Source organism: Eschrichtius robustus, chromosome 20, assembly GCF_028021215.1.
Source record: "Eschrichtius robustus isolate mEscRob2 chromosome 20, mEscRob2.pri, whole genome shotgun sequence".
Taxonomy (NCBI): Eukaryota; Metazoa; Chordata; class Mammalia; order Artiodactyla; family Eschrichtiidae; genus Eschrichtius; species Eschrichtius robustus.
This window is the reverse complement of record NC_090843.1, coordinates 45478450-45493469: the sequence shown is the minus strand read 5'-3', so window position 1 is coordinate 45493469 and position 15020 is coordinate 45478450. Positions and strand designations below refer to the sequence as shown.

The 15020-nt window shown below is 49.3% G+C and overlaps 1 protein-coding gene and 1 non-coding gene across 7 annotated transcripts in view; one reads left to right on the top strand and one right to left on the bottom strand.

The window, feature by feature from the left end:
* HNF1B (HNF1 homeobox B) overlaps window positions 1-13398 on the top strand; it is a 53369-nt gene extending 39971 nt beyond the window's left edge. For 4 of the 6 annotated variants that reach the window (XM_068530012.1, XM_068530011.1, XM_068530010.1 and 1 more), the window contains exons 7-9: window positions 613-807; window positions 3361-3479; window positions 12429-13398. In XM_068530012.1, coding sequence (XP_068386113.1) covers window positions 613-807; window positions 3361-3479; window positions 12429-12449 — 335 coding nt within the window. In that variant the 3' untranslated portion in view covers window positions 12450-13398. The remainder of the gene's footprint in view (window positions 1-612; window positions 808-3360; window positions 3480-12428) is intronic. The other 2 variants (XM_068530013.1, XM_068530014.1) reach the window with 2 other exon arrangements.
* LOC137755729 (small nucleolar RNA SNORA72) lies at window positions 8106-8237 on the bottom strand. Its single transcript, XR_011072111.1, has one exon. It is a non-coding gene; the product is annotated as a small nucleolar RNA SNORA72 (small nucleolar RNA).
* Window positions 13399-15020: the final 1622 nt, after the last annotated feature.

Here is a 15020-nt window from a genome sequence, read left to right as displayed (position 1 = left end):
TATACCCGCTTCATAGACTGATTGAGTTGCAGTGTTTTATCCCCTCTCTGTTCCAGTCAAGAGAAAGAGCATCTGACCTCTTTCGGCTTTTGCACAGCCCGCTAGACGAGGGGCTTCAGGCTCCATACCTCCAGGACTGCGGAGGGGGTTTTGCTTTTTATCCAAACGTGGGTCCCTGCACACTCCTGCCCCCTGCTGGACAGACATATCTGGGCAGTAATCTGCACCTTAGTGTGGATGCCTTTAACTCTGCTCCCTCAGAGCCAGGCATGGATGGAGCAGGCAAGCATAGGGCCCTGCAACCTCAAGGGAGCTAAGTTTGGGAGGTCACAGGACGACTTTGGGAGACTCTCAGGTCTCCGTCAGATCTGTTGAAAGCCCATTTGAATCCACAACTCGCTGTGGAATTTGAGCGAGTCAACTTAATCTCTCTAAGCCTCAGTTTTTTGGTCTGTAAGATGGGTCTATAAAATTGCTTTCTGTGCAGTCTCTTACGTAACAGGCTCAGCCCAGTGCCTGGCAAATAGCAGGGGCTCCGTTGATGACCATTCACATCTGTTCACCTGTCCTCCCCCCTGAAGCCATCTCTAATCTTCCCTCTCGTTCCCACAGGCCTCAACTCCTCCCAAGCTCAGAGCGTCCCCGTCATCAACAGTGTGGCCGGCAGCCTGGCAGCCCTGCAGCCCGTCCAGTTCTCCCAGCAGCTGCACAGCTCTCACCAGCAGCCCCTCATGCAGCAGAGCCCGGGCAGCCACATGGCCCAGCAGCCCTTCATGGCCGCTGTGACGCAGCTGCAGAACTCACACAGTAAGGACACGGGCAAGTCGGGGAGGGAACCCAAAGGGACCTCAGCAGCCAAGCTCTTCCCTCTCCGGGTCTGAAGTTTCTTGGAAGCTTATTGGTTTGGTCACTTTTCCCTACCTGTGATCAACAAAGCCAATATCTCAAGCATAACTCTTAGGCAGTGCTGTGCCTTTTCTGGTCCTCTTCCCTACCCCCAGGATTCCTGGGGGAAGATTTGATGAAGACAATTAAGGCCTATATGGAAAGGGGAGCTGGAGATAGAGAGTAAGGGTAGCGTAGATGTGGAACGAACTCATGCCCCCTTTCCCACCCTGGCCCCCGTGGAAGAGACCCCCCAATCAAGCACAGCCCCTTTTCCCAATGAGCCTCAACTTAGCCTTTTCAGTTCAAAATTCCAGGCAGCTGTTACCAAATGATCAGACTTGGCATATAATTTGCCTCCTATTTGCCTTCTGTGAAACTGAAAAATCTTCCAGAGTCCCCACACCCTCCAGTTTCCACACCCCAAACATCTCCAATCAAGAACCATGAACATGGGCAGAAAATACCGCCTACACATCATCCTGTACAAGGAATATTAGAGTTTTTGCCCCCCACACAGAGGCTGCTTCCCGCCTCCAATTTCTACACCTACCTCAAGTCTACCTTTCAACCATTTAGTTCCCACCCACCCCCATCCCCCGTGTCTCTCCCCCTACCCCTCCTGAGCCCCAGACCCCCAGTCCTCTGGCCACATCAGGCTATAGTCCCTGGCCTCCGAGTTTGGGGAGAAATCATGGAAAGGATGGCTTCCCTGCTTCAAGCACAGTTCCCACAGGGACACCAGGGACGTCTCTGGAATAGGGTGATAGCCTTAGGGTCAGACAGACCTAGCTGTCTGATTAAATCCTGGCTCTGAGCCTTACCAGCTAGGTAGCCATTGTTAAGTTCCCTAGCTACTCTCAGCTTCAGTTTCACCCTCGTAAAATGGAAGTAGTGTGCATGTAGAGTGATTATGGAAATGAAACAAAAATAGGTACGAACTGTGTTTGGTAAGCATTAAGAGTTGTAAAAATGCAAATGATTATTTATTAAGGGACTCCTTAATAGAAGGAGGCAGGGTCGGGAAAGAGGATTTCAGTTTCTCCTCCGGCTGCCTCAGGCAGAGCTGTGGGTCTGAGGGAGACCAGCCAAGTTCAGCCTTCTTCTATGCTCGGGGCTCTATCCCCAGGCCTGCGGAGCTGGTTTCTAAGTACCATCTCACATTCCAATCACATTTTCGTGGCTTTAAAAAAATCTGCCACAGCCTGTAGCAGAGTCTGTGACCACAGGTGTACCACTGCCCTTCCGCCCAGGGCCAATATGCTCCCCACTTGCCCCCGCCCCTCACCCTGGGCAGGATTCCTCAGTGGCGAGGCCCGGGTGTGACAGTCAGAGAGTGGTCACCAGTGACCTGTGGACTGCCATGGCCCAGCTGGCCTGGCTGGCTCTGAAGAGATAGCTCATGGGGCCCCAGACCAGGAAATAACCAGCCTCCTTCCAAGGGAAGGGAAGGGCAGGCTGAGGCGGCGGGCTGTGACCTTCACCCCCGTTCCCAACTGGAGGACTCCTTGGTGGAACAAGCTGGTCCCTCCCTCAAGGCCAAACATCCACATGCTTTCTGGGTTGGTCATGTGACCTGGAATTTACATGACTCTTATGGATGAACTAGCATGAGTCAAAGGTTCCAGACTTGGTGGACACATACTAGAAAAACAAAAAGTGAGCCACATGGTCCTGGAGGTTTTATTGGAATCTAGTCTCCTTTTGTCCATCAGCCTTCATATTTGTGTGATGTCATAAGGCATTTTAGTGCAAACTGGAACAGCCCAGAATTATACAAGTAATGACATCCGTGTCCATTTACAATTATTAATTAATCTACAGTTGCTAGCACGAGACCTGGTACTTGAGTCATGGCAGAAACAGTAAGCAAACAGGCCAGCTCCTTCATTTTGCCAGCTACTTAGAACTTTTTTTTGCCTTAAGTTCTCAGATGCACCACATATGCCTAAGGATCACTTGTTGATGCCCAGGAGTCTAATACTCTGTTGAAAGTCAGGGGGAAAGAAGTGCTCCCACCCCAGCAGTGCCATCCACCACTGCATACCAGGCACTGTGCAAAGCTATTGATCTATTTGGTATGAAGTGCTTTAAACACAAACTCTTCTAATCCTACATCATTCCCATTTTAGAGGTGAGGAAACTGAGGCTAACTGAGTTGATTAAGGAGCCAGGATTTAAACGCATGGCTAATCCTATATCATTCCCATTTCTCTTCTAATCCTATATCATTCCCATTTTAGAGGTGAGGAAACTGAGGCTAACTGAGTTGATTAAGGAGCCAGGATTTAAATGCATGGCTGTTCTTTTTATCACATCGCACTGCCTTGCCAGACATAACCACCACCACCACCTTCCTTTTATCTGCCTGGGGAAGCAGGAGCAGTGGTGTGGGATGGAGGTGGCGGGGGTCTGTAGCTGTGCTCACGCCTGTGTGATCTACGCCTTCATTTTGTCTTCACTCTGTCTCTCTAGTGTATGCACACAAGCAGGAACCCCCCCAGTATTCCCACACCTCCCGGTTTCCATCTGCAATGGTGGTCACAGATACCAGCAGCATCAGTACGCTCACCAACATGTCTTCCAGTAAACAGGTAATGCCGGCAAGAAGATGTGGGGGCGGGGGGGGGGGGGGTGGGGAGGGGAGGGATGACTACGGCTACTCGTGTGCAGAGAGTGTGGCAAGTGTGGACTCAGCCACAAGCGTGATCCTTCCGAGGCTCCCCTGGCACTTGCTAAAGGAATCCCTGAGGTCACAGGGCAAAGAAGATGGGCCACAGCCTGAAGGGGAGGGACTTATTGCTCCCCCCAGCATCCCTAACAAGAGCGCTAGAGTACTGAAGTTTGATCAGTTGCTAGAGACTGGATTACACAGAGCCTATAGGCACTGAGACTGAGTATCTCCAATGGATTGATCAGTGAGCCACGGAAAAGGTATTTCCAAGGAGGGCTCAGAAAGTCAGACCCCCTGCGGAGTTCCATGCTTTGCAAGAGGGATCCCTGAGGATTTCCCACCAATAGAGAGAGTGAACAGTGAGTCCCCGGGCTGATTCACCCAGCCCAGGACCCATGCTGGACCCCCAACGCTGTAAGCTCTAGAGAATGATGCAATTCTGCCAACCCACGGGGACTCCCCAGTAGACAGCCTGGCCTTGCCAGGGACCTGCATTTACTTGGTGTTTTACAGAGAAACCTAGAATCAACTTCCTGGTGCATTGAAAGTGGGGAATCCAGAGGCTTAGTCATCATGTCAGTTGATGACTAATGCCCACCTCCACATAGAGGGGATGGAGAGTAAAGATGACCCATGGTGAGGCGGCAGCTTGGACAGCTGGACTGGAATGAGATGCCAAGAGTTAGAAAACAGGACAAGATGTCTGAACAGAGGTCACAATTCCAGAGTAACACAATAGGACCTTTTAGTAGCTGGGGTCTGTGCAGTGTGGGAACTGTTTGGCCTTTATTGATTGCTAGATAAGTAGGCGACAACCTTGAACTTCATGTCAGACGCTCTCGGCAGGGTTTGGTCCTGTTGATGGTCTTTTTTTCCCTCAAATCGCACCTCATCCAGTGCCATGTGTTTCTGAGCAAGTTCTTTCACGTGCTCAGCTTTCTCTGTTCTTCCTTTGCCCCCATCTCCTCCTGGTCCTGCAGCGTCAAACAGGTGGGTTCAATTCCTGGCTTTGCCACTTGCTTGGTGACCTTGACCTCTATGAGCCTTCACTTTCTTCATCTCTAAAACAAGTCATATCATTTGCTTGTTCTGAGGATTTGATGATGTCATGTAGATTAAGTGCCTGGCACATCTTGGATGCTGAAACACATACAACCTAGGCATCCAGGCTCTGGAATTGGGGGTGTTGGGGAGGGAGAGGTGTGTGGGACCTGCTTTGCTACCCTTCTCTCACCCATTGGAAGATGAAAGGACAGCCCCCATTGCCCTGCCCTTCGACTCCCATGTGATTTCCCACTCTTTGTAGTGAGCAGGGAAAACATTTATCTGTGCTCACAAATCTCAATCAGGGGGGCAGCCAGGCGCAGCAGCCCTGCTTGGGAATACCTTCCCCTTTGAAAGGTTTATCAATCCATCTGCCGCTTGGTCAGCCCTAGATGGGGCTGTGATTAATGATTCCTGTCTTTCCCAAGTTGACTTTGATGCTTGCTTGTTGAAACAAGTCCTCTGAATTCAGGAAATGGTCTCTTTAATCAAAATGCTTCGAGATGCTCTCTGAGACGCTGCACCGGCCCCCAGCCGGCTTCTCCCCTCCACCGGACAGAGTGGCCAGCCGACCTTGAAGCCGCACGGACGGCCCTCTAGAACTACTGTGAAGTTGTTTCCAAGTCCCCGCACATTTCAGGAGTCTATGATGGACTCACTTCCAGGGTGATGATAACATTTAGTAAGGATAAAACTTCATACAGCACTTTACAGTTTACATTGATACTTCTCATGAACATTATCTCACCATTTTCTTTTTTACCAAAACCTCCTAAGAAGTACAAAGAAATGAACTGAGGCTCAGAGATGCAGGGTCACCTGCCCAAAGTCACATAGATGATATTCTGGAGCCAAACTTCCAGACTTTGGTCTTTGATTCTAAATCCTGGACTGTTTCCACTTAAACAATACTTGTCTTCCAATACCCATCTTTAAAACACCCGTGGTAATCGCTGCTCTTGTGGTCTTTAACGGTCAGGAACAAGAGTAAAAATTAAGCCCACATACTGTATTCCAGTCAGGAAACTTTCTTCCTACAAACTACAGGAGAAGAGGAAATGGGAAGGACAGAATGAAGTAAAAAGAGGGTAAAAATGCTGTCTCCTGGCAGCAGAAGGAACCCAAGGTGAAGAAAAGTTGTACAAACTCTGTTCCAAAGGCAAAGGGTCAGAAGTGGGTTCTGGAAGAGAATTGGTGGCAATTCTGCTTTTTTGTTGTTTTAAAGTAGTATTTTCCAAAAAGAGTTTCAAGGCTATTGCTAGGAATCAGGGGCCCATGGCATGAGGAGAAGATCTGGCATGAGAAGAAGATTCCATGGTCAAATTTGTTGGGGAAACAGCTGGGCTAAACAGAAATCCCACAGGGCAGGGCATCTCAGAATCTTTCCTGTGCTGATGTGGGCAGTGAATAGAGACCCATCCCGGGCAGTGCTGCTTTAGAGGCATCGTAGAATGCTAGGAAAAGCCAACAGGCCTGAGCCAATCCCAGCTCCTTCACCCCTGCTACACGACCTTGGGCAGTTAATTCATGGCTGTGAGACTAAGTTTCTTCATCTCTAAAGGGGAAAATCCCACCTCCCTCTTACGGAATATTCAAAGTTCCTGAAGACCATGCATAGTACAGAGTCACGTGCACAAAGTGATAGCTTCCTCCCTGTTCCTACCCCTTTCTGTCTGTGATCCTTTAGGAGACACCTTCCATTAGCTCCTTCAATATTTAACTCACTGCTTGGTCTGCATGTGATCAAAGGAGGTTCTGACAATAACATTTCTCAGGGTTAGGACCATCTCTCAAGCACGTCCTGCCTCTTGGGCCCAGGCTCCAGATCCCTGCTTCCCATTCTCCTGCTGGCACAAGGCTGCCCTCTCACCCACCTCCCAGGAAAAAAGCAAATAGTTCAGGGCCTCTCAAAGCACCCAAGCCCTTTGTGTGTAGCCAAATGCCTGGGCTTTAGTAGATGTTCAGTAAATATGAATGAATGAATGAATGAATGAATGAATTCAGATCTAGCATTTTTTGACTGCCTCCCATTTGCCACACAGCACTCCAGATGCTTGTCCATCTTAATTTCCTGGCTAATCCTCCCACCCATCCTGCGAGGTAGAAATTTGTATGTCTGACTTATAGAGCAAAAACCTGAATTTCAAAGATGGGGAAGAATCTGCCCAAATTCACATGACGGTAAATCTGGAGTTGGAGTTCCAGACTTTGGTTCTTCTCACTCCACATCCATTAAACAACACTCACCTTCTAAGATCCATTTTTTTAACATTTAATTTTTTTTTTTTTTTTGGCTGTGCCATGCCACACGGCATGCGGGGATCTTCCCCGACCAGGGATCGAACCCGTGCCCCCTGTGTTGGGAGCATGGAGTCTTAACCACTGGACCGCTAGGGAAGTCCTAAGATCCATTTTTAAAGTACTCATAAAAATGACCCAAGGTTATGCCAGTATAAGGCTAAAGCCAGAATTTGACCTTGAATCTGTCTGATCCCAGTGTTTTCCATTGTCAAGACAGACATGCCCCAGGGCCTCGTGGATCATGTTTCGGGAACCTCACGCTGGAACTTTCTTGCTGGGAATCCTTGGCAGCTACTGCCCTCCGTCCTTTCCAGAGCTTATGCCCCATCCCCCCCTTCTCAACCCTTGGGTGCTGGCGAGTTACCACCTAAGTGGGTCTCTGCCTGAGCCTCCTGCCAAACAACAGCCCGCCAGCCTGGAAACCAGACCACAGCAAGCACCGACCTTGGCTAGAACAAGTGTGGGTAGGCTGTGAGCCGAGTCCTGTTTCCACAACTTCTCTACCCACCGCTCCGCTTCCTAGTTTACATAGAGAGAGGTCAGGAGAGGACCCCCGGAGCGGTCACCCATCAGGGGTGCTGACGAGAAGGAGGTGGGCAGCCTCATCGTCATAAATCCCCTGCAGCTGCCCCCCACCCTCCCGAACCTTCCCCACTGGCAGCGTGGGCTGATGAAGTGCCGATGTGGGCACGAGGCAGACCCGGGCTCAAGATTCTACCACTGTCTACCTGTGTGACCAAAGGGAAAAGTCTAGCCTCTCTGAACTTCAGTTTCCTCATCTTTAATATGAAGATAACGATTCCTCCTTCGTGGGATCATTGAAAGGACAGAACGCAATAAAACTTGTAAAGCACTCAGCTTGGCGCTTGGCTGGAAACACCCAGTCCGTGGCAGCTGGGTCAATCTTGGCTTTCCCTGATGGTAACCTTGAGTGTCTCTCGAGCTTAGGAAGGAGGATCTTAAATGGCAAAGGGCATTTATTTCCCCCTGGTGTCCCACTCAAGATAAAAGGCAGAAATCTTTTTTTGTTTGTTTGTTTTTTGTTTTTACAATTCATTTAATGGCAACGGGTAATCATCAGATTAGCAATGGTTATCCTCAAAAGTTATTACACTAGCTGTGCTACCATTTCTCAAGGTTGATCGGATACCTAGAGTCACAGACATTTCCCACATAAGATTCATCACATAAATCAGACTTGGTTTATCACCAGCATTTATAAAACCAGACCTAGGAAAAGAACTAGGTCTGGGGACACATGCATGGTCTTAATATAGCGAATATTTAGCCTGCCCTGATTATTACAAAATCAGAACAGCGAGAATATTTGCAGAAAAGGCAGTAATCTTACGTAGTGGGTAAGAGCACAGAATTTTCTGTTCTGAGACCCTGGGCACATCACTTAAAATCTCTGTAAGCCTCAGTTCCCTCATCTACAAAACTGGAAGTATAATCTTTACTTATAATTAATAGAGCTATAATTAATCTAACTTAATAATAATCTGTACTCACTGTCTCCACTTCCTCACCCCCAATTCTCTTTTTTTTCTTTTTTTTTAATTGAGGTATAGTTGGCTTACAATATTCTACATGTTTCAACATAGCGATTCACAATTTTTAAAGGTTATACTCCATTTATAGTTATTATAAAATAATGGCTGTATTCCAATATCTGTGCTGTACAACAGATCCTTGTGGCTTATTTATTTTATTCATAGTAGTTTGTACCTCTTAATCTCCTTTCTTTTTCCACCCACCTTCCCTCTCCCCACTGGTAACCACTGTTCTGTTCTCTATAATCTGTGAACCTGTTACTTTTTTTATTATATTCACTCATTTGTTGTATTTTTTAGATTCCACATATAAGTGATATCATACAGTATTTGTCTTTCACTGTCTGACTTCTTTCACTAAGCATAATACCCTCCAAATCCATCCGTGTTGCTGCAAATGGTGAAATTTCATTCTTTTTGATGGCTGAGGAGTACTCCATTGTATATATACCCCCCCCCCCATTGTATCTATACCTCTCTTGAGAACATTCCAGTCTGACTTTTGTCCCCACGTTCCTGAAACCCCTCTTGGCCAGCTCACTAATACCTCCTTGTCACCAAATCCAGTGGTTATCTCTCAAGCTCTATCTCTGACACAGCCAATCACTCCCTCCTTTTTTCACTTGGATTTTAGGGCATTACCCATTCCTGGTTCTCCTCCTATGGCACTGGCCACTCCTCCTTTCCTTGGCTGGCAGCTCATCTTTGCGACATTTACTTGTCAAAGGGCCCTGGGACTCCTTCTTTGGCCTTTTCTCTTCCATGTTTGTCCCTGGGCAATCTCCAGTACCAGGGCTTTGGATCAAGCGTACACAAAGATGGATCCTATCATTCTGTCTCCAGCACAGACCTCTCCCCTGAGAGGGTCCATTCACAAACCTGATGCATCTTTGGCACATACAGATGCATACCTAACATACCTGACAAGCCTCTCAAAGTGAACCTGCCTAAAATAGCACCTCTTCATTTTGCCCCAGTTCCTCCTGACCCAAATTGCTTCCTCCTTGGGCTTCTCCATTTCCAAACATGAAACCAGTTGTTCCAGTGGGATCCCTGAGGGTACCCTTGATCACTTCATACCCCGCACCCCACATCCAGTCCATCAATAAGTTCTGCTAGGGGTCCTTCAAAAGGCATCCTCAGTCTGACCGCTTCTCACCACCCCATCAGTCTTTCGCTCCTGCAGCAGCCCCTAACTTCCCACTTCCAGTCTTGCCCCACAGGCGTGGGTGTGCTTTGTTCACCACACAGCAGCCAGAGTGATCTCTGGAAAAGGGAAATCCATCATGTCACTCCCCTGTCGAAACTCTCCACTAGCTTCCCGTTGTAACCACACTGAAACAGGGACCTCCAAGGCCCTATGTGGTCAGACCACGGCCCTTTCTCCCTCTGTCACTCAGCTTCAGCTGAACCAGAGCTGAAGCAATCCCACCACAGGACTTCTGCTTCTGCGGTATCTTCTGCCTGGAATATTCTTTAATGCATATCTTTACCTGCGTTCATTTCATTCAGTTCAAACGTCACCACCTCAAAGAGTGGGGGGATCACCTTCCGATCCCCCTCCCTAATTTATTGCCTCTTCCCTCCAGTCACTGAAACCTCTTACCATGCTTATTTTTCTAGAATGTTCATCTCCTCCTACACTTTTATGTTATGCGTTTTGTTTTACTCATTCATTGTTCGAAACCCTCACTAGAATGTAATCTCAGCGGGGATGGGGACAGGGTCTTGTTCGCAACTGCACACACACCCGGTGCCTAAAAAAGGGCTAAGCGTATGGAAGGACCTCCAAACCGTGTGAAATGAATGAATGATGATCACCTGCCTCAAAGGCTTGACGTGAGCATTCAATGCCATGATGCGTGTCAAGCCCTTACTTAGCGGTGCAGCCCGGCACACAGTAGGACCTCAATAAATGTCAGCTCTTCCCCATTACGGATCAAATCTTCTTAGGGCGAGGACGTCCTTAACAATCCCCCAGCCACTACAGCCTCCAGACGGGGGCTCTGTAGTCCCTCAGAGGTCCTCGGGCAAGGCCCCCGCGGGGCTGGGTGAGCCGGACCTCCGTTCTGAGGGAGCACAGGGCACCCCTTATCAGATGTTTGTGTTTAGACTCTGAAGGGGGCAAATAACCCTAGTTCCTTTGACAACATTTAGGGCTCTGCCACCATTTTATTATGTGAGCAAACATTTGATAGCTGGGAAGCCCATCCCTAATGACAGGTCATAGAATCTTGCTGGCGTCTCCTTATCTGCTCTTGGTGTTTGCTTTTCTATTGAAACCTGCAAGGTCACAAGCCATTTTCTCTCTCCTCCACCTGAAATCTGAAAATTGGAAAAAGGCTGATAGTGGGGAGTAAAGAAACTCGAGAGTGGGGGTGGGTGGGAGAAGGAAGAGGAGGCAAAGGGTATCAGGGGACCCTGACCAGGGCCTCAAGAATGAAGAAGGGCCAGAAACCTGTCTCCTCACACGGACGCACAGCTCAGTCCTGCTCTGAGGGGCACTGGAGGGGGAGCAGCCCCGGCGGGGGCACCCCAGGCAGCCCAGTGTTAACAAGGACAGTTACACCAAGCACCGTGCGGAGTACTGCACGCAGAGCAGCCCATCTGATCCCTCAACGACCTTCATCTTATAGGTGGAGAAACCGAGGCTCAGAGGAAGGCGCTTGACCAAGAAGAAAGCTAGTAGAAGGCTTCTAACCTCAGCGTAATAGCAAGGACGCGGGCTGGGAGGTCTCCCAGAACTGGTTTGAATCCCCACACTCTCCTAGTTCTGAAACCTTGGACAATTCACGGGCTCTCTTTGACCTTGTTTTCCTCACCTGTAAAATGGGCATAATGGCAGCCTCATACAAGGCTATGGCTGGGAGCACTGATTAATGAGATAACAGTGGGATAATAGGCCTTTAATAGTAGTGGTAGGTGTGTGTGTGTGTGTGTGTGTGTGCGTGCACGCGTGTGTGTGTGTGTGTGTGTGTGTGTGTTGGTTGAGGTCTTGAGAAAATAAGCCACTAAGCCAAAGGGCAGAACCTTCCCCTGAGATGACAACAGAGGGGAAAGAGAAGGAGGAGACAGAGAGAGGAGAAAAGGGACTCCCTGGAAGGCAAGGGCGAGCAATGGTGTTCCAAGACAGTTGAGATGAGCAAGGCCCAGGGCTCTGGGAGCAGAGGCCGCCTCGGATGGGGGTCTGGCTGCTCTCAAAGGCTCCTCCATGCTGCGTAGGTCTCCTGCCCCGACCCGCCGGGAAGCCTGGCATCAGAGGCCTTCAGCCCTTGTATCCTGATCCTCTGAGCTCTCGTCCTGACAGTAACAAATGTTGTAGAAAGCGCTTTGCAATTCCCCATGCTTCTTCCCTGATGGATCGTTTGTGAGTACGTGGTAATTCTCTCATGTGCTTTATGGCCTTGTGGCTCAAAATATATCAGCAGCATCCGCCCAAGCTGGGAGCTGATTAGAAATGCAGGTTCTTAGGCCTACCCCAGGTCCACTGAATCAGAATTTATCAGTACATTTTAACAGGATCTCTGCTACTCATAGGTCCATTACAGTTTGGGAAGGGGTCTAGGGGAACCCCTGCTCTTAGAGGACTTAGGAAGAGACCCTTATTTCCGCCAGAAGCAAGAGCTCCCCATCCAGCTGCCATTGCCACCAAACTGAGCAGTTTATTTATAAACTCACAGGAAGAGGAGCCCAACTTCAGGATAAAGGTCGGCGAGTTATGACTATTTCAAGGTCGGCGGCAATTCACTTCTCTCTTCTGAAGTGGCCAGGGAAGCCGGCACCTAGGTCTTCCTAAAGGGAGCGTGTTTCAGGACCAGCCCTGCGGGACTCAGCAGGCACTGGGTCCCCAGGCCTCCAGCCTCAGCTCTGTGCTGACTGAGTTGGGTCTCAGCTCCCCCAGAGAAGCCAGACTAATGGCCCAGGTCCCGGCAGATGTACACAGCTGAGCTGTCTCTCCTCTCTCTCTGCAGTGTCCTCTCCAAGCCTGGTGATGCCCACACGTCACTTACTTTGTGCACAGCAACAAGGACCCTATTTTCCACACCATCACCCTCCAGGCAGCTGTCTCGGAAAAGCGCAGTGACCTGACAAGCAGCACCTGCGAGAGGTCGCTGCTCACCTGACGTCCTGCCAGCGCCTCGGACAATCGGCTCTGAGAGGCGCGGCCCGGAGCCCAGCTTCCCTTCTATGCAGTATTGTCACGATGCCTCTCCCAAGACGTCAAGCTCTCCCGTCTGGTCTGTCCTAAAGGCGGGAGATGAGAAACCGAGGAAGAGGAAGAGAGAAAGCCGGAGCGTCTACATTATGCTCCTTCATCGAACAAACTGATGTGAAAACTTGAATCTGTTACTGAAATGGGGCGAGGAGGACACGTGCTATTGAACTGAGCCAAACACACTGTAAATATCAGCCACCTCCCTCCCCCCCACCCCCCATCCCGGCTGATCTGGAGATTTCTTTTAAAGAAGTAAATTTGTCCAATGGGTGTAAACTATAAACTACTGTAATTAAGTGCAATTTCCCCTCTACTTCCTCTCCCCTCTGCCCTGTATATAATACTAAAGTGTCTCTCAGTTTTCTTCGTAAAGGTCAGAGTTGAATTTTCAAAGCGATTTGCCCCCTCTGTCTTCCCCCACGGAGAAATATCTAATGTGGAAGTGAAGCCCCTGCCCCCTTCCTCGGGCCCGGGCACACACAGGGACTGTGTATTTTGGACTGTCGGCTAGCTCACCCCAATCTCCTGATGTTAAGACACGCCTCTGGATCCCTGGAAGGGCTGAACGTAGTGTCAGAGTAATGTCCTCGCTTCCGGTGGGGGGTGGGGGATCAGCCAGTACCTCCCCAGGAAACCCCAAGACAGGGACACTGGCTGTTGGATAGCACAAGGAAAAGTCGCCCTTTCCGAAAACCTCCCATTAAAACAATTTATTTTGTCACTGCCCAGAGTCTCATATTTCTGTCTGTCTCTGACTCTTCCCCCTGCCACGGTTCCTCCAAGAACCCCCGGCCCCTGGTCTCCTTGGAATTTTCCACTTACTCCACCAGGCTCGCTGCTGCACGCCCCAGTGTCTTCAGGCCGGCTTTACCGCTAAGGTAAGGAAAGTCTGTTCCCCCAGTCAGACTCCAATACCTTTGTCTTTCTGAGACTCACGGGAGTAGACATGGAGCCAACTCTTGGTGACTGTTGGTCACAGGAACAGAGAAAAAGTAGGAAAAGTGGAATCCCCGTGGGTAACATTTTCAACCTCCTTGTAAGCATTAACTCCAGCTCTCTTCCCTTAGTCAGGAGAATGGCTCTTGTGGGGATCGCTTCCCAGGCAGGAAGGTGAAAAGCCAAAAGGTGAAAAGCCAGAGGCCTGAACACTCTGCCAGCAGGGACTTTGCCACAGATGATCCAGTGTTGACTCCAGGAAGAAGGAGGATGGACCTGTCCTCTTTGCCGTCTCCTCTTACGTGCAGCGTAGACCTACCAGCACGTGGTTTCTGGCTTCTAGACAGAGCAGTTCCCAAGCCGGGTGTAAGCAAGGGCATCATGCCAACGAGGCCCCAAGCAATAGGTTTCTCAAAATCCCAGTGTAGTGGAAGATGTAATTCTTAGTGAGCTGAGCAAATGTACTGAGTGCCCAGGGCAGGGATGGATAGGTTTGGAAACGCTGACCTCCTTTGGCTCCTGGCTCCCCCAGACAATGTAATTCGGGCTAAAGTGGTCAAGAGAAAATTCATGGTTGGGTTGAAAAGGACTGGGGCCAAGGCCGAGCAGCATGTATCAAGAGAGGCCAAGATTTGCTGTCTCTGGTTGCGATGTCCTATTGGTTGGCTCCTGTGAGTTCCAGGAAGAGGAAGGGAATATAGGTCTCGAGCTCAAGCCTCAACTGAAGCCCTATGTTTGGACTCACGTTGTTTCTGGGACAGCTAGTATCTGCATTTGATAGATTTTAGATCTTGTGTTATTGCAATAACCCTGAGAATCCAGAAGGTCTTAACCATCCAAGAGGCCATCTGGGAGTTGGGGGGTGGGCAGGTAGGGGGAAATCTCTAGGGAGTTTTTTTACCAAACCCTACGTGATCCAAGACTTGTAGAAGGTGACCCTGACAGCTGAGAACACCTCCCTTCTAAATCAAATCTCCCTTCCCACTGGCTCTAAGAGGGGCAAGGAGGCCCACTGTGTGTGCATTCAGGTGGGCATTACCCATTCTGAAGATTCATTCGCAACTAAAACCTCCCCATACCTTCCTCCAGCAGGTTATGGACCAACATTTCTGGGGTCTCTCTTTACACCCTGAGCCCAGGCTAACAGACAGATGGTTCTGTTTTTACCATGACCTGCCTCCGTCTTCTAGGGTGAATCTGGGGAAGGCAGATTTCATTTTCACATCCGTGGATAAGAAATGAAATGGGTAATAAAAATCTGCCTTAAAATGGATTGACTTGCCCATGCCAAACAGTGGATTATCTCCCCGCAAAGGCAGAAATAACTTGAGTGTTAACTGTTGGATTCAGGTGGATAAGAACACAGTGTAGACAGCCAGGGAACTGAGCTTTTGGGTTGGGGGCAGATCTT